The following is a 19,791-nucleotide window of genomic DNA, read 5'->3' as shown; positions in this document are numbered from 1 at the left end:
GAAGTCTAAATCTTAAAAATACAAATTAAGTCATCTTGTATTTTTGGGCCTATCATTAGTGTATCATTTAAAGAAACACCTGTGGTTGTTTTGGCGCTCGCATCGAAAACAACTCTCAATTTTGTTGTTAAGCTAGAGTCCTTCAACACGAAGTGATGTGAGATATAATAGTGTTTATTCTCTAATTTATAATCTGTGTCTGGCACTAATTCTACGTGTTCTAGTGAAAAGTACTCTTTCATAAACTGAATATACTGGTTGTAAATTTCTTTCATAGATAACAGCCTCTTCTCCAAGTATTGAAATCTTCTGTACGCCATTTCACGGGAGTCACCTAGAATATCTCTATTATGTTTGAATGGTAATGCAACTGAATAACGACCTGATGTGTCTCTAAAATGCGAGTTTTTAAAATGTTCTTCACAAAGTTTTTCTTCATTTGTTAAAGGTTGTACATTTGGAAACTTTTCTAACTCCCAGAAAGAATTTACTAACTCATCTGTGTTTGTATTCAAATGATTTACATATACTGGCTCAAAATTTGTAGATTCAAAATTTGTAGTACCCAAAATTATCCATCCCAACCTCGAATTTAAAGCAAATGGTAGATCAGGAACACGTTTGACAATTTCTCCTGTCATTAAATGCAGAAATACATTTACTCCAAATAAAATGTCAACTGGTTGTGACTTGTAAAATAATGGATCAGCTAATTGTAAATCACTGAAGATATCGAAGATGATTGATGGCAAAGATACATAGGGAATGTTATCTGTCACCTTGTCCAGTACAAATGCTGATGTTGATACACGAATATCACTTTTAAAATGAGAAGTGAATACTAAATCGACTTCCCCATTACTTATAGTATTAAATTCTCCTAAACATGATACAGAAATGGAATTATCTTTCACTCGTAATCCTAGTTTCTTCACACAATCCCTTGAAATAAATGATCTCTGAGATCCAGTGTCACATAAACATCTACACTTCAAAAACTGTTGTTCAGAATTTTGAACTTTTATTAAAGCAGTACACAATAAAACGTGACTGGTTTGATTACCTTTTGCATTCGAATCATAATGAGAGGCACAAACTGTGGCTGAAACGTCCTTAGGACTCGTTAATTCATCTCTTTTAGGGATAGATTGCGTAGGCGGAGATATACTGTTTAACTGAGTTTTATTCTTTGAATTATTTACAATGTGCAAAATACTGTGATGCTTCTTAAAGCAATGTTGACATGTATTTAAACTCTTGCATTTTTTGAGCAAGTGCATATTAGATAAACAATTAAAACAGTAACAGTTAGATTTTACAAATTCTATCCTTTGCTGAACCGATAAATTTAGAAATTTCGAACATTTGGCTAAACTATGATCTTCTTTACAATAACCACAACCCAAAGTAGCAACCAGAACATTATTCTTATTTTGAAACACAGATTTAGGTACCTTATTACTTGTTGATTTGCTATTTTGAAGTGTTCTTGCGTAGTTTTTTAGAAATTCAATTAAAGTCATAAGTTTTGGAATTTCATTACATTTTAACTGATGTTCCCACCATAATTTTGAAGAAGGGTCTAATTTTTGCAAAATTAAATAAGTCATTAAAGTGTCATCAAAATTATCAATGGTTTGATTCAATACTTCTAAAGAACCAATTACTTCATTAATATTGTGAACTAAATTTAAAATAGCAAATGCTGATTCATTTTGAATAGTTGGTAAGCTTAGAAAACGTTTAATATATGCAAAAATTTGTTCTCTCTTATTTGAATATCTTTCGTCTAACAGATTCCATGCTATTTCAAAATTACAATCCGAAATTTGAATGGTTTGAATAATGCGATATGCTTCACCTTTCAACGAAGCCTTCAAATACTGCAATTTTTTAGCATTAGATAAATTTGTATTATTTCTTACACAAGCACTGAAAAGATCTTTAAAAGCTATCCATTCTGTAATATTACCACCAAAAGTCGGTAATGTTAACTTGGGTAATTTAATATTGTCAAGAACCTGTTCTGAAATTACACCATTAGAATTATTTTTACTATTTTGATTTTTTAATATTTTTTCACCTTTAAATTTCCACAAATAAATTTTATCTGTGTACTCCTGAACATTATCTATTTCATTTTCTAATTCTTTAGTATCTGTAATTAAACTTTCGATTTCAGAATCAAGCTTCTTTAACTCAATTTCTTTTTGTGTCAATAATTCGACAGATTCCTCTAGTTCTATTAAATTAATTTCATCTGCAGTTAAAATAGTTTCAATTTTCTTTACATAATTAGAAACACTCCTGCGTAAGACCGCTCTTTTTGTTTTAAAAGTTTTAAGTTCACTCATAATTGATCAATTCAAAAACAGAAATTGTTCTTAAATCACTTAACACTATTATTAAAATGAAATCGAATTCTATGCTGTATTACAACATTGTTCTTAAAATTTAACAACAAATTAAATGAATTTTTGTTCAAAATCCACTTACCTCACAAAGTGGATAATTTTCACCAACCATATGCATATTTGCCTTGTTAGAATACACTTAGAACAGTCACTATCTTCACTAGCTCTCCGGCTAGACTTTTGACCAACAATAAATGTTCTTAAACTTAATATGTTTCACAAACTATAATCAATCAACAAATGGACTGTATTCCTACACTTTTATTTCATTACACTAATTATAAATAATATGTCAGCGATGCGAAATAATTGATACAAAATAAGCGAGCCATTCTACATGGCTGTCACAAACACAATTCTATCAATCAATTATCTTGTTGCCACACATAAAGTTCAAAACTAAAGGAAGAAAAACAAAAAGAATTTACGCTGTCTGCAACAATAAAATGAAGCAAACGATACTCACATAAACACCCTTATTATTATTTTTCGTTGCGGTATTCAGTGAAATTATATAATCTTTAAAAAAGAATGGCTATTATTACTTACACTACTTGGAGTTTGTATTAATTTAAAATATGCAATATACAGTCAAAAGTAGTTAATCCGAACGGCCATAATCCGGACCTCAAAGCTACAAACTTTCTGCGCATGCATGTAATAAATACCTTTATGCATGCGTGTACGTATGCGCATAATACGTTCACACATGCGCATTTAATGTATAACGGACGGTATAAGCTAAGCTATTATATAATTATCTATTTCAGTTAATGTTGCAGATTGTGTTGTTCCTTAATCTTCGAATTGGATCTGGCTTATTATTTTTTGCAGACTGTTAGAGCAATTTTATAAAACTAAGCTTGAACTTTTGATTATATCAAATAGAATTTCTGATGCTGGATACTGCCAAGGGATCTACAAAGCGAAAGTATGTTTCGATGTCCATCAAACAAAAAGTGGAATTGCTGCAAAAAATGGATAAAGGCATATTCTTTGCATGTGCTCGTTGAAAGAAATGTTTAATAAAGTAAACAAATAAATATCAAGCTTTTTTTTTGTAAATTTTGGTACTTTTTAGATCATAATTGTTCTTTATTTTATAAATTACGTTTTCATATTTTTAATTTTATAATTTCTGCATGCCATCTTACCAGATTTAAACTGATGATCTATAATCTGGAAAAATCTATAATCCGGAATCGCTGAAGTCCCGACGAGTCCGGATTAAAGACTTTTGACTGTATTAAAAAATTAAGCATTTACTTACAGAAGTATTGCAAAAAATTAAATTAGCATGAAGCGTTTTAGTGTCCATCTCCTACAGATCACCACTGTCAATAAACTAACATTTTTGTAATTATAATTAAACAGTAGTACTAAAATTTTCAGAAAGTTATTTTCGGTAAGTTGCATAATTACCAAACGTTGTTTGATAATGTCATAAGTGTTTATCTAAACTAATTTAATAGCTTCTTAGGAAATATACCTTATGCTTTATCATTGAAAGTGTAATAGTTAAAAAACACATAAATAGTAATAAGTGAAATATTACTTGACCAAAAAAAAATAGCAAACAATCCAGTATTGGATTTCTTCATATTTGGAGTGATGATAACTGAAGTTCTATTGTATATTAGAATATTATTCATAGAAGTTAAGTGGTTGAAATTTCTTTATAGATTTATTGTGAAGAAGATGCTGGAGATTACATATATCGTGTTGATGAGCCAGGCACTTGCAGTTATGTGATAACTGTTCACACGTCTCGCTTGTGTTCACATCCAAAACTAAAACCATTGCCTTCTAATAAAGCTCATACCATTCCATGCCATCCTGTATTAAATAAAGAACAATACTCCAGTTATATAATAAAATTAAATGGTAGGTGAACACTGCAACTTTCTGGTTTGTTTCTAAAACATTTGTGAGGCTATGAGGAACAAATAAAATAAATTTTACTCTTTGTGTATTCTTGTGTCAATAATTATCATTAATTATTACAAGATGTTTCTTAATTATCATTAATTACTAAAAATTAAATCTGAAAGTGTATTTTGCTACTTTTAATCAAAAATGTTTTTTTCAGTTTGAGGAATTTTGTCTATCCACGTTTGCTGTTAAATGTTGCTTGTGATATGTAGTATTTTTCTGTTTAAGTAATATGAAAATTCTTAACACTTAAACAGAAAATAATCAGTAGCATGGGTGATCTGCTGCTTTTATTTTTTTAATGGCAGCTCTAAAATGCTACCTATAAATTCGAACATATAATAAAATGTTGGTGAAAAGAAATGATTAAAACAACAGTCAATTTTAATTCTACTCTCTGAAAAATAACTAACTAAAAGCAGTAGGTCATGTACTACATGAGTACTAATTATTTTATGTGTGTAAAATTTGAAATGTAAATTAGTTTACATCAAATTGAGTTTTTATGGGCTGCGTGGACATTTTAAAATATATCTCATTATTGCTATATAAATTTTTTCAAGAATTTTTTTTATCTTTTTTAATCCTCTTGTTTCTTTTGATGAGTTATTTAGCAGTGAAATTTGGAGATCTGATGTCTGGCTCACGTTAATCAATTATACTATACATTCTTTTAGTCTGGAGGTGAAGTGATTACTAGAATAGAGTTTTTTCCAATATTTTCTGTTCCTGCAGTATTTATAATATTTCTTAATGAATTTGTAATTTATTGTTTTAGTTTAGTGACCATTGTATGTAGTTTATGAAAATATTATTTTATATTACATGTGGCCAATTAAAAGAGCTTTTACAATGTATTTAATAAACTTAAAAAATTTAAATAAAACGACTACGGTTTTTATTGTTCATTTTTTATTTTAATTGTGAATTTCAACATCTATATAAATATGATGTTAATTATTTTTATTTAATTAGAAGTAACTAACTAATTTGTGAGTTAATTTTATTTAAATAATGGTAAGTAACTAAATGTAATTATGTAAACTAATTTTTAATTTGTAAAATTTACAGAAATTTCAACTTCTAAAATTTTGTACACTAGGAAAGTAATTAAATTGTTGCTCATTACGTGGAGGAAAAAAGTACTGGTACACTTAACTGGTATGCATTTATGTGCTCTAAGTCAAATTTGTGAGCATTTATTATATGGCATAAATTTTTATTTAAATTTCAGTTAAAACAAATATTTTTGATATTTAGAAATATTCAAAGTATGAGATTTATTGTTGCATTTTGTCATTGCAAAGATTCATAATTCAACATGCTGCTTCTCTCAGGAATTTAAAATTAGCTCTGCAGAGGTTTTGTTAGCAAAGCATTTGCATGCTAAAACAGGATAAATAGGTATTTACGTATTAGTATATTGTGATACGCATACACACATTGTGATATTTATTAATTTTTTACACATACAAAATTTATTTTACACACATTTTATATTTATCCAAACATTAATCAAGAAACCTACTTACTTGTGGCCTTTATGTTTCTTTTGTTCTGGTGAAAATTTCATGGCAATTGATCTGAGTATGTGGTATATCATTCCATTTTATTGGTATGAGAACTTAACAGAACTGCATAGTGGAACTTATAAAAGCATCATGCTTTCCCTTTTCATGTCTTCCTTTCCTTTTCATTGTATTAAATTAATGCTGAAATTTTTATATGATTTGAGGCTGAAATGTTTCATATGGAAAATTAAGATATGATAAATTGTACTTCATTGGAATGCATATCAAGCATGAAAATTAAGGCAATATAGAGTTTTTCAAAATAATAAATTATTTAATGTCAGTTGTACTTCCTCAGGTATAACATAGAAATTCATTAAACATAGAAATGAAAGATTCATCTTATTTTTGTAAAATGTTTTTTAAATTTTGAAACACATAATTTTATTGATATTTTGTATGTGAGAAGATATAAAATCAGATTTTTCAAATCCAGGATTATTTTAAAAGTGTATTTGATGTACAAATATATTACAAAATCTTGTATGAGATTTATATGATGTAAATATTGTAATAGTAATAAATAACATGTAGTCATTTTTAAATGAATTTTTATATGAAAATAATTTAATTTTTATAAGAAATTTTAATAATTGCTTTAATTATTACTTTCAATGTAAACTGAACATTTAAAAATGAGTCCATAAAATAGTACAAATAATGTATTTCAGTGCATTTAAACCATTGAAATCTGATGTGAAAATCAATATATTTATATGAGCAGAGAATGGCATGTGTGCAAAAATTTTTATTTGGTTTTGTTAAAAATGCACTTTAAAATAAAAAGAATTTTTTAATTTGATTACTTGATTTCCAATGTTGCATTCATATTTAGTATTTTAATTTTGAATTAAATAACTGAATTGTAACAATTGAAAATGTGTTTGGCTTGTCCAGCATTTATTTTTAATTTTTCATGCAAATATTATTTCGTTTAGACAGCAAGTTAGAGTTGTTAAATGGCATCTTTGAGACTGTACTCTCATGATAAAATTTTTGCCAGTATATGCTTAACACTTTATTTGCAGTTCATTTAATATGTTATTGCTTATAGTAAACAAGTTTATTCTTCATTCATTATTGTAATATATATTTTGTATGAAGATAAAATTTATATTTATTGCTTATATTAATTATGGATTTAAATTTTCTCACAATTTTTCAGATATCTCTCATTAATTTCATTCTGAAAAATAGGAGTAAAAAACAAATGCTGATAATACCTTACGATATATATTCTTTTGATTTAATTTTGTATTTTACTTTCAATTTCTTTTCTTCCTCCTATATGTATTTCCCCCCTTTTTTTAGTTTTGGTATCACATCTTTCAATCTGTATTAAAAGTTGTGCCTAAATATGATTCAGAAATACTTCCAGAAAGGATATTTTATCAATTTATTACTTTCCTCCCTTTGGAATTTCATTTAGAATTAGGATTTAATTCTTATAATTGACAAAGGTAAAACAATTTAAAATTGATTTAAGCATTCATTATCTCTTCAATTTCGTGTGAAATAATGGCGAGTAAGAAGAGAGGATCCATTGTTTATTCTTAAAGCAAATTGACAGCAATTCTCAATATTGATGCTATGCATTAATAATCATATAACTGTTTTCCCTTGCTTTAGCTGTGTTAGTTTTTTAAATAACTGATATAATCTTTAGGTGTTTTACTTTCATTTTAGTTCTGTTTTCATCATCATTATCAAATTTCAGATTAAAGTAATGCATGAAATTTTGAACATCACTGATATAAATTTTCAGGTTTTTTCATTGCTTATTTTACTAGCTTATTATGACAGAATTCCTGTGGTTTAGCTGTTTTAACCCTGAAGGCATGTTGTAGGAGAAGGCAGTTTACATTTATTATGTATATGAATTAACTGCAAAAATCTAAACTACTTAACCCAAAGTATTGGGGCATCTTTTCTAAATGAAATATTCTGTCTATGACATGAGTGGTAGTATGTAATATATTATAAATAGCAGGTTATAAATAAATAATATTATAAATAGCTTCAAGGTTACTAATGGATATCAAGGTCAGTTTCTGGAAAATGGATGCCCATCGTTTTTGTAGATGAGAATAGAAGTGAAAAAATATGTTATTGGATGCTAGAATGGTAGGCCTGATAGTTTCCTAATTAACATTATTACTTTCAATTAATTGTTACTTTCAATGTAAACTGAAAGTTTAAAAATGAGTCTGGAGGAAAAAAATCTGCCGAGTCTTTGACTATTTGAGAGTTGTGTTTAGGTGTGTAGAATGCCACGTTTGTTTACATGTTTGACTGTTTTATACTAACTATGAAGTTTAATATTATAGTTCTGTGTGCTGTTTAATATTATAGTTCTGTGTGCTGTAATGTTGTTCCTGTTGGAGACTCTTAGGTTTATGTGAAGCAGGTTATGAGTTTTCATATTTTTCTGGTCTTTCTTAATAGTTTTGTACTATATTTGTGATAAGTATGTTTCATGCAGAGTTCCATTATCATTAAGATGACTGGCTATGTTCATAAATACCATAATTTGTTTAGTGAGATGTATGTGAAAGAATGTTATTGATTTTAGAGTTCTGACATCAATTCTACTGAATATTTATGGCATGAGTAGTAGTAATAATTGAGCTAGTGAAGTTTGTTGAAAATAAGTGCCTGATATTTCTGTTGCTCTGAGGAAGATATTGGGCCACATTTCAAGCATAATCTTTTAGGAGATTGTGAACATTACAGAAATTTGTCTTCCACATTGAGCAGAAATTATGGAAGCTGCAAGGGTTCGAAATCCTGCTAGATGTATAAAACTTTAATGCCTTCTTTGAAGATGCCCAGTACTTTTGGCAAAGTACCTGTATGTTCCTTTTTTCTAGCTTTTTTATGAAGATATTAATATCAAATCTGAAGTTAAATTGTGTATAAATATAAAAGTTGCAGTTTTGTAGAAATTACTCACTTTGTTAAAAATATGTATGACACAGAATTATAGTTAAATGTACTATTGTTATCTCTCATTTCTCGTGATCTTAAATATATGAAATAATTTTTAAGTGACTTTAAAATGAAATATCTGTGAACAAAACTGATTGTTTTAATATGGTTATGTATTTAATTAAATTAAACAATCACATAGGATTTCTAGGACCAAAAACAAGTTTTTTGAATAATTATGCTTTGATAAATAGGATTAGTTTTTGCTAAATCCCTGGTTAATGCTAGAGAGGCAAGTCACAGATAATCCAAACTATCAATTTACATGCATATTGTATATGTTTATTTGTTAAAAAAAACCAGTAGTTTTACTTTGTTATTAAGAATATTTAAAGATTTGCATATTTATCAAAGTATTTTCTTCTCATTGTATCTGAATCCTGTTTGGCCAGTGATGTCCAGTAGAGTTTCAGCAGAAGTTCATTGTTGTCTTGGGACTAATGTAATTGTTAGTCTTCTTCACTTGTAATTTTCAGTATCTGTCTGCCTTTTCTGTTCTTGCGACATGTGAAACGATGTCCACATCACTCAAGCATTGAAGGCCCGACTCATATTTGATGTTTTACTGATCAAAATTTTTGAAGAATTTTACATTTTCAATTTTTTGGTTATACAACTTCAGTTATTTTCTCGACTTCTTCACAAATACACAAATCTCTGATGTCTATATTAAAAGGAATTTTTTGTATGATAAAACCAGCATTTTGTTTTCAAATCTTAAGTTTTTGTATGTTGAGCATTTCATACCCTTTTGGTTATAAAGACCTGCTGCACTCTCACAGTCTCTTGTGAAGTCACAGTCTCTAACTTCTTTTATTTAACAATATCATGAACAGTTTGTGTACCATTTCCGTAATTTTTGGCAAACTTTAATTGTTGATTCTTCATGTTTAGATCTTTCGATTAATTTTTTTTTTTTTTTTAATGTTAAAACAACTTTTTTTCTACTTAGTGTTTGTAGCATGTTCTTTATTCATTCTTTCAGTCCTAAAATTTTAAATCAGTTTTTAAAAGAATAAGGAGAAAATATGCATGAAAATATATACGAAGGAAAAAAATCCCAGTGACCAACTCAAATGATGTCTTCGACTGTTCCACGTGCAGAATCAGTTGTATGAGGTAATTGTTGAAACTAAACTTAAAGACATGATTCAATTTTTAGAACATACTGGGGTTTGTGTGCATTTGTTTTTGTATATTTTTTATGCAGCCTAAATTGAGAGTGCACTCACTATTTTTAGTATTAGATGTAAATGTGATAAGTCATTGTGTGTCATAACTAATGTGTTAGACGTACTGAAAATTTAAAACATATTTCGTAATTGTAAAATTTATTGCTTTCTTAAGTACTGAGTTTTAAATTTGTTTGAATTTTCATTAACTTCAAGAATAAGTTATGTAATTTTTTATTGATTTTGAACTTTATAATTTTAATAGTTTAGATGAAACTTGTATATTTTTAGTAATATTTATAAAATAAAACCTATCTGTAAGCTTTCTTTCATTTTTGGATATGTTCAGGTGGATTTATTAGTGTATTGTGTTCTCCTAATCGTAAATTTTCATATTGTTTATTTAAATAATAATTTAATCCAAAATACATTAAAAACTATTGTTATGACAAAAGGCTGTAAATAAAATAACAAAATATGCAAGTTTTTTTTTCATTATTATTTTTTTAGGTGTTGAAATTTTTATGTTACATCCTTTAGGTATCATCAATAATTAATTTTCTGAAATGTATATGTTGGTAGCTTAGATAAGTTGTTTTCATGAAAATTGAACTTCGTTGATTGGACACTAGTATTTTTATGTAGAAGAAAAAGCTATAGCTGAGCAGAAAAGGAACCAGTGGTTAAATAGCCAACAAGAACGCTTGCAAGTTTTGAAAAATGGAAATTCGCAAGACCTAGAAGGTGAAGAAATTGCTAAATTACGGGAATTTAACAGGATACTTAACCAGGAATTGAACCCCAAACCTAAAGGAACAGATAGTGGATCTGTTAAAGTAGATTCTCCACTCTCTGAAGACAAAGGTTTGTGTCATATAAAGAATATCTGTAATGTCAAGAATTTATATCTATGTATTATATTATGCATATCATTGTCTTACTTTCTCTGTTTTAAAAATGTCATGATGAGTGTGTTTTAAATTTCAGACATATGTGGTATTTTTTGAAAGATTCTATTAACATGCTGATTTTTTTCTCAGATAAAATATCCAGAGTTTCATCTGATTCAGAAAAAAAAACAAATGCTAAATTATTGAAAGAGGGAAGTGAAAAATTAATTCAGAACTTTCTGCTGCAAGACTATGATAAAGGTAAATAAAAATATTTTATATATAAATCCATTGCTAACTGGAATAGGATCAGAATTTTTGTTGTAATTTTTAATTAGTTCTCTCTTAGCATTTTTGTATTACTAAAACTTCACTCTCATAAAATTTTCCTGCTCTAAGTCTAATCTAAATTAAAGTCTTAAAAATAGATCCATAAATTTTTTATTTTCTCTCGTGATAAAATAATATTTAAAAGAAACTTAATGCTTCATTCCTTTCAATGCTGTGCAAACTAGCAATTTTCAAAAGCATAGTTAAATTTGAGTTACTGAAATTTGCTGTGGATGCATATCGCAGTATCCAAATACAGTCAAAAGTTGTTAATCCGGACTCGTCGGGACTTCGGTAATTCCGGATTATTGATTATTCCAGATTATAGATCATCAATTTAAATCTGGTAAGATGGCCTGCAGAAATTAAAAAATAAAAAATATGAAACTGTTATTTATGAAATAAAGAACAATTATGATCTAAAGGGTATCAAAATTTACAAAAAAAAAAAAAAAAAAAAAAAGCTTAATATTTATTTATTTACTTTATTAAACATTTCTTTCAATGTAAGTTGTTTAAGTTGCTTCGTTTTATGTGATAATACTTTCTCTTTAATTCTATAAACAGACATAATTTCTTCTTCAGCTATAAAGTTCCGCTGTTAAAGTCCTATAATTGCTGTGTCCAGAATACCGACTATTTGTCAATCGAAATTTTTTCGTTTTCAATAAACTCTGTGTCACTTTCTTCGCTATCGTAAGCGAATTATAATGACGAGGAATTTGATTTAAATCATATCAAAGACGGAGTACATCGAGATGAAATACTGCATTTAGTAAGGAATTATAAGCGAATAAGCGAAATAAAATAAAAACATTTGCCCTGAAGATAAGGATAGTGCTGACAGATTAACTTCCAATTCATTGCGCGCCGCGCCGTTTTGGTGTCCCCCCCCCCCGGGCTGCAGAGCAGCGTGAAATTGATAAACAGATTTCAGAATGGTTTGAGAAACGAAGGATATGCCTTTATCCATTTTTTGCAGCAATTCCACATTTTGTTTAACCCTTTGACGGTTATGGGAATGAGCAGTTTCCGTTTACTTAATTCACGCAGCATTAGGAGTAAACAGTAGTCGAAAGTGGCAGCTGTTTTCCCCTGCCGTTCTTCCGAAAATGTCACCTTTCTCTGGCAATGCCGTAGATAGTTCACCTCGCGCGTTTTAAAAATTTCTTAAAGTATTTGTAGTACATAAATAACAGTTTTTACGTACTTTAAAATAATTATTAAACACTAAATTATAAATGATTATAACCAATTATATAAATAATAATAGTTACTAATTCAGAAGTCAAACAACAAAAATCAGCGTTAATTTACAAAATTAACGCTGATTTTTTGAAAAAAATTTTGTAAATTAACGCTGATTTTTGTTGTTTGACTTCTGAATTAGTATTTATTCGGCGTGTTATTGTGTCTTAATTAATAATAGTTAATTATAAATATAAGACAAATATTAAATTGAAAGCACTAAATAAATACAACTAATGTAAAACTTTATGAAGCACAGTATAAATACAGTAATTACCTAAAAATCTTTTTGTGTGTGATATACTTTAAAACATGGAATTGCACATAATGGGGCATTACAGTCTTTGCAATACGTACATGTTTCACGGCGAATTCTTTTTTCATTAGCATCATTTTTGCTGCAACATACCACACATCATCTAGTAGATTCTTTCTAATAGAGAATTTCAGAAATATTTGTCACGCAAGCTTTCATGCCTACATCACCAGTAGAACTAAATCGACTAGGAGCATGAGAACTTGAATCAATTATACACCACTGTCGAACACTCGAAAAATCTTCCTCATCGCTTGAATCGTCTTCTGAGCTTGAAATACTGTGAACAAAGTCTTCATCAGATTCAAAACTTGATAAGCTTTCTGTATCATAATCATCATCATACCTATCTAACTTTCGTTTTCGAGCCATTTTACTGTACAAACACCCTAAAAACCGCGCCAAAATATGTATAAAATGAACATGGTAAAAAAAAAAAAATCCACCTTCATTATGCAAAGAAATTCATGGAACTCGTACTGCCATCTGTAGACAGTAAAACTAACTAAATTTCGCGAGTAGCATTCGTTTGAAACACAATCAGTGCAGAATAATAATGGCAAACGAAGTCAGCTCGTCAGCGCGCATTGGGGAAAAATTTCACTACGCGAGTAGTGCTCATTACTAACCATTTTGGTCAAAATCTTGCTCCCGAGCGGAACTCATTTGCGCGCATTTGCGATTCGATTGCGAGCTGAACTCGTTCATAACCATCAAAGGGTTAATGGACTTCTAAACATACTTTCACTTTGTAGATCCTTTACGTATTAGTAAATATTTATCGGAAATTTTATTTGACATAATCGAAAGTTCAAGCTTACTTTTATAAAATTGCTCTAACAGTCTGCAAAAAATAATAAGCCGTATCCAATTCGAAGATTCAGGAACAACGCAATCTGCAACATTAACTGAATTAGATAATTTTAGCTTAGCTTATACCGTCCGTTATACATTAAACGTGCAAGCGTAAACGTATTACGCGCATCCGCAGAAAGTTTGTAGCTTTGAGGTCCGGATTATAGATCATTTTGGATTATGGGTGTCCGAATTAACGACTTTTGACTGTATTGTATATTGCAGCCCGTTATGATGACTGTCTAAATATAGGCTAATTAGGGAGCTGTTGATGACTTCAGTATTCTAAAGGCTTTGACATGGTTCATTTAAATGCTGATGTAAAATATTTATAATCTTCAGAATATAATTTTTTTTTTTTTTTTAAATATATTTGTGTTTCTTTGTCTGAAGGAAGACCAATCATAGATAGTAAGTGCTTGTGTGCTGTCGGACCAATTGGAAGCAGGACAGTCAGTTAAAGATGTTCTTTTCTTTGGTATTAAACATTCGATAATTTTTTGAATACTGAAACAATACCAAACAAGTCAAATAGTCATATGGAGACCTCTGTGGTCATCAAGGGTTACCACTCCCTTTTGAAAATTTGTATATTGCTATAGTAGACAAGCAGAATTGATGAGTGACTTTTACAACTATTACATCCATGGTTTTACCATGACGGTGAGACTCTGAGCCCAGTGTATTTGTGTTGCACTAACTGCCCATTCCAGAGAGATAAGATTGAAGTAGTATCTTTAACATTTCAGTTGGATTGTCAGACTAGCACAATGTACTGTTTATGGATAAATCCAAATTTTCTCTGGAATAAAATGATCTGCATGTAAGGGTTTGGAGAGAACAAGGGCACAGTACATCATCAAAGATCACACACTGTGGTAGCAGAATTGTGGTGCAGGGTGGAATTTCAGTGAGATGTCACACTCAGCTACACATCCTTTGGAGTTGGTTTTGTGACAGCTGTGCGATATTGGGATGAAGTTCTACGTGCCTTTGAGAGACTTAATGCTATCTATGGCAGTAATCCTTATTTCCTCCTTATGAGTGACAATGCTCATCGAGCTAGTATTGTTAATGAGTACCTGAAGAGTGGGAGCATTTCTTTTATGGAGTGGCTGCTATGCTTCTCTGAACTTAATCCCATTGAAAATCTTTGGGATACCTTCCTGCGTGCTGTCTCTGCTCCAGCGAGCATCAGGCAGTTGGAGACTGCATGGGCAGTTGCTGTAAAGTTTGTGTAAAGATCCTGGGTGATCACCTACTTTAATAATTTTTGATTTTTTGTTTTCTGCTTTAAATAGTTTGTTAACCGTTTGGCAGTTGCATAAGCAATTCTTTCTTCTCAAATATGCTTGATATCTGTCAGGCATAAATTTGTAATGCAAGTGTGTCCATTTGTACCTATTGTCATACGTAACTGGAATACTAGCTGAGCTTGTCAATGACCATTGGAAGGATAATGACTGAAATATAACATCATCATATAATTTGTGAAAATTAAGTGCTGTTTTCATCTTTGTATATAAAGCTTCTTCTTCCTCTCTTTATTTATTTATTTTTTTTTTATGCATAAATGAATTTTGTACTTTCACATACAGTTTTGTTTTAATCAAAGCTTTACTATTCCATTTTGTTGTTTTTATCTTCACATGCTTAACTTTTGGGAGCTAATGTATTAAATATTGTTACCGGATGTTTATAAATTGTGTGATTACTTTGAGTAATTTATCCTAACTTTAAAATTCATACTTTGAATGGTGTGTGATTACTTTAAGTAATTAATACTAACTTTAAATTCATACTGAAGTCTGTTTAGCAAGTTAGATTAACTTCATTATTTAAACCTTGACAATCTTTTTCCTGAAAGCTAAGATAAATAAGGCTGTTAAAATGGTTTTAAATGCTGTAATAAGAACTATGTATTGTAAATAAATGTGTACTACACATGATAAAGAATGTATGTTATACACATTTGATAAAATATTATGAAATTTAATATAGAATGTGCATGGTGAAATATGATGTAAATAAATTATTTAGAATTTCTAAAAGCATGGTCATATGCTTTTAGAAATTCTGTAAATTTCATATGCTTTTAGAAAATTTATGGAACACCCATCTCTACATATAATAAAAGAAAGAGTCTGTGTGTGTGTGTGTGTGTGTGTCTTTCGTTCGCGCTGAGCGTAAGCTAATAGACCCACGGCTACGAAATTTGGTATATAGGTGCATCTAGACAAGAGCCAGTGCACCTCAAAGCGATTTTTTTGAAATTCGAATTCGAATTTTTTTAATTTTATGTTTTGTTACGAAATCGCGTCATTTTGAGACAAAATTCGCTATAGGAAAGCGAGATTTTACTCTACACATTCATTCCATTTTCACATCGTCATGAAACGTAGGCACTTAGATATTTTACAAACTTAAAATAAATTTCGTGTTTCAATAAATCGATTAAATACGAATTTATTTAACAAAGGGTGCTAACACCTTTTCAACGGGATTTTTTCTAAAAAGGTTTATTTTTAAAAATGTACAGTTTATTTTTCTTTGATTTTTGGACACGTTAAACTTTTATCCTTGTGACTGCTTTTGCAAAAAGAATTTTGGAGAAATGATAATATTTTGTATTTTTAAAAATTTTTTTAAATGAAGCTTCTGAGTACACTTCTCACATCTTTAGAAATCTGATTTTGGCAACAATTTTCCTTTCTTATTGTTGTTGATAGATTTTTGATGAAATCGCATCATTTTGAATAGTTTGATTCTTTTTGAAATATGGGTTTGGCAACAATTTTTCATCGTATTTCTTATGTCACTGTTTTTAAGAGATTAGCATATTTCATTGTTATTTTTTTATATATATAATGCATTTTTATTGTTTTTTTTTTTTTTTTTTTTTGATAAAGTTGTTCGGCAGAGAGTTTTACGTGGAATTTTTTGTTTTTTGAGTTTCTTTCATGTTATTTTTTGCTTATTTCACTATTTGTAAGATATTGAAAAGTTTTGCATGATTTTTTTCTTCAACGGAAAGTTGGTTAATTTTTTTATTAGGATAATTAATATTTGTATTAAGAGATATAGCTTATTTGATTGTAATTTTTTTCTCTTGAAAACATAAGATAAAATATCATTAATTATACTTTGCTTTTCAGAATTTTTTGCTTTTTGTGTTCTTTTATGTTATTTATTGCTCATTTCACTGTCTTTAAGATATTGAAAAGTTTTGAGTGATTTTTTTAGGAAACAAAGTTCTTAACCTCCTTTATACCATTTGAGTTCTTAAGATTTTGCAAAGGGAAGTTGGTTAATTTATTTATTAGGATAATTAATATTTGTATTAAGGGATATTGCTTATATCATTGTAATTTTGTTATATGTAATAACTTTTTTTTTATGAAGTTGTTCTGCAGAGTAAATTTCTACGCAATTTTTAAATTTAACGTTTGGTGTTCCCTTCAGCCATTTTTCCGGTACATTTAAAAGCCAGACGAAGGCTGGCAGCAAAGCTGCTAGTAAATTAATAATAACATATCCTTACTGTTTTGTAGCCTGGTTTTAAAAAGGTTATATAACAGTGTATCAGTGTTCTGATCATAAAGTCGCCATGTGGTAGCTATTATTAAGGTTAAACTCCTTCATTTAAACCAGAGTTTATTAAACTGTGGGACATGACCCCGAGGGGGTTGCAGGACCTGCACCAGGGGGTCGATAAAAATTTTAGCAGTTTTAATATTTCTTTAACTTATTATAATAATTTTACTATTACCAAATATTTTTACACAATGTATCTGAAACTAGATAAAGATAAGACAATACAGACAAAGAAAAAACAAAATGTTTTGACACATTCTTTTTATAATATAAACATTCATTTTACTTGCTTTGTACATGACGCTGTCACTTCTTCTGTTACTTATTTAAAATTTTCACATTGTTCTATGTCTTAAAATTAAAAATTAAAAGTTAATGACATAAAACTGTAATAGTATATTACAATACAAGTGAAAAAATTGACAGTTTCACTCACGCATGTGTCGGATTTCCGCAATGCTTATGAGGTCCCATAAAATTTTCATAAATATTATGGAGTCCTGTGGTTGCGAAAAAATCTCAGTAATAAAAAGGGGTCGTTACCGAAAAAAGTTCAAGAAGCCCTGATTTAAACTGTGTCACAAACCTTTAAATTTGCATAACTTTATTACCTTATGAACCAAGAAAGACAGAACAGGGTTTCATTCAATTCTAGCTATTAGTAAAACTTAATAATTGTCACTTAAAAAAGTGCTTTAAGTAAATGTTGAAAATAAAGGCTGAAAAGTATAAATAGAGCATGATACATTTTTATGTTGTACTTATTTTACATTTGTTTTTGTTATATTTTTAACTGAGAAGACCTCTATGAAGAGGATATATAGATAAATTGTAAATAGTTCATAAATAAAAGTGTTTTTTAACCTATTCACAGAAAATGACAAATTAGATTTTTGAAGTATTATTGAAGCCAGAATGCCCAGCAATGAAATGTGTAGTATTGTCGTATGAAAATAATTAAAATTCAACACATCAGTGTCGTGTTGCCTACCTGGAACCTGTAGGCAGTTTCACAAGATTTGATCAACAATTTCACAATGTTATGAAATCAAGATGTGAGCTTTGTATTTTTGTCAGAGGTGACTGATTATATACTATGTTAATGAAAAATGTATTCCAAAATGGAAAATAATTTATCATTTTCAAATTTCCTCAAATTACATTTCAATAAATAGCCGTTAAGTTTTGTTTATGCAAATTGTCTCTTTTATTAACTGCCATGATTAAAGAATAAAAGGAAGAATATCTGGACATTTAAGTTTGAGACAAATGCGGAAGGTGCTTAATATCTAATTTACTAAATTTGTTGGTTGGTAGCCACATGCAAATTATATGACCTCAAAGATAGCTGAATGGAATACAAGATGTTATGTTATATCCATGGTACTTTCGGAGCGTAACATATTTAGTGATGTTTAATATTATCATTGAGTAAAAGTGCTGTGTACAGTAAATGCCTGACTCTCCAGAAAGCTCGGGCATGCAAAATTCCAAACATTTGAACATGTAAAAATTTGAACTCAAATCAGAAAAGCCAAATGAATGTGAAAATTTTCCATTCTGAAATTATAAAAACAACAACCTTTTTATTTTTTACCAATTTATATCAAAAGCCTACATTTAAAATTTTTTTGAGATTAAAAAAAAAAAAAAAAAAAAGAAAGAAAAGAATTTACACATTTCAAACAAGAAAGCCAGCACATTTCGTAACTGTTAAACATGAAAGTAAAACTTCTTGTCTGATTATGAAATCCTACCAAACCTGAAGGTTGGTGTAGATGATGCTGATCATGCCGGCAAAAGTTTAAATAAACAGATCATTCTTTATTCATTTAAGTATTGAAGAGATACAAATAACAGATATAACATATAAAAAATAAATTACTTATCATAGTTTTTCATGTTACATTGTCATTTTTTATCCACTTTCAAACGTGAATATATGACTTTTTTCTATGTCCAGATCCTATAATACTGAAAATACTCTACTTCATGCTGTCTCATATATTATCCCCCCCAGGGGGGTTGACTCAGGAGAATTCCTGGGAAGTACTGGCTAGGATCTGTACTTAGACTGTCTCAACCACGGAGGTATATAATCACTCTTCACAGGACTAGACCTGAGTTTATTCTTAGGATGGTTAAGGCTTGGCAGGGACCATACTGGTACTGTCGTGTCTGCCCCTTGGCTGTGGAGTTGTTACATCATATGATATGTGGCTATCTTTGGGTCCCTCGGGGGGGGACTTGTACTGGTATGGACCACCCTTTTCGATGCTCCCGGAGTGGTGATCGGGGCAAAGAGTCTTCGTTTTAAACTCGTCATAACGTTCTTCGGTCCCATGCTTCATGGAAGCCCAAGGGGGACCAGTGGGGCTTGCAGCTCCCTAGATGGTATCCGGAGTATGGATGCAATTCCCGGAAGGTCTGGTAACATGGCAGGGTTCGTCTCTGGTGTTCTGTTTCGTTTTCAAGATGTGA

The 19,791-nt window shown here is 29.6% G+C and overlaps 1 protein-coding gene across 7 annotated transcripts in view; it reads left to right on the top strand.

Annotated features, from left to right (window-relative positions):
* LOC118181900 (protein OS-9) overlaps positions 1-19,791 on the top strand; it is a 70,163-nt gene that overhangs the window by 26,505 nt on the left and 23,867 nt on the right. For all 7 annotated transcript variants that reach the window (XM_085814674.1, XM_035351131.2, XM_035351132.2 and 4 more), the window contains exons 6-8: positions 4,097-4,298; positions 10,723-10,941; positions 11,118-11,228. In XM_085814674.1, coding sequence (XP_085670800.1) covers positions 4,097-4,298; positions 10,723-10,941; positions 11,118-11,228 — 532 coding nt within the window. The remainder of the gene's footprint in view (positions 1-4,096; positions 4,299-10,722; positions 10,942-11,117; positions 11,229-19,791) is intronic.

The sequence above is a fragment of the Stegodyphus dumicola genome, chromosome 4, assembly GCF_044657685.1.
Source record: "Stegodyphus dumicola isolate Sdum_Otavi_A_Nest chromosome 4, ASM4465768v1".
NCBI lineage: Eukaryota > Metazoa > Arthropoda > Arachnida > Araneae > Eresidae > Stegodyphus > Stegodyphus dumicola.
The sequence above is the reverse complement of the archived record's forward strand: the minus strand, read 5'-3'. Positions and strand labels throughout refer to the sequence as shown.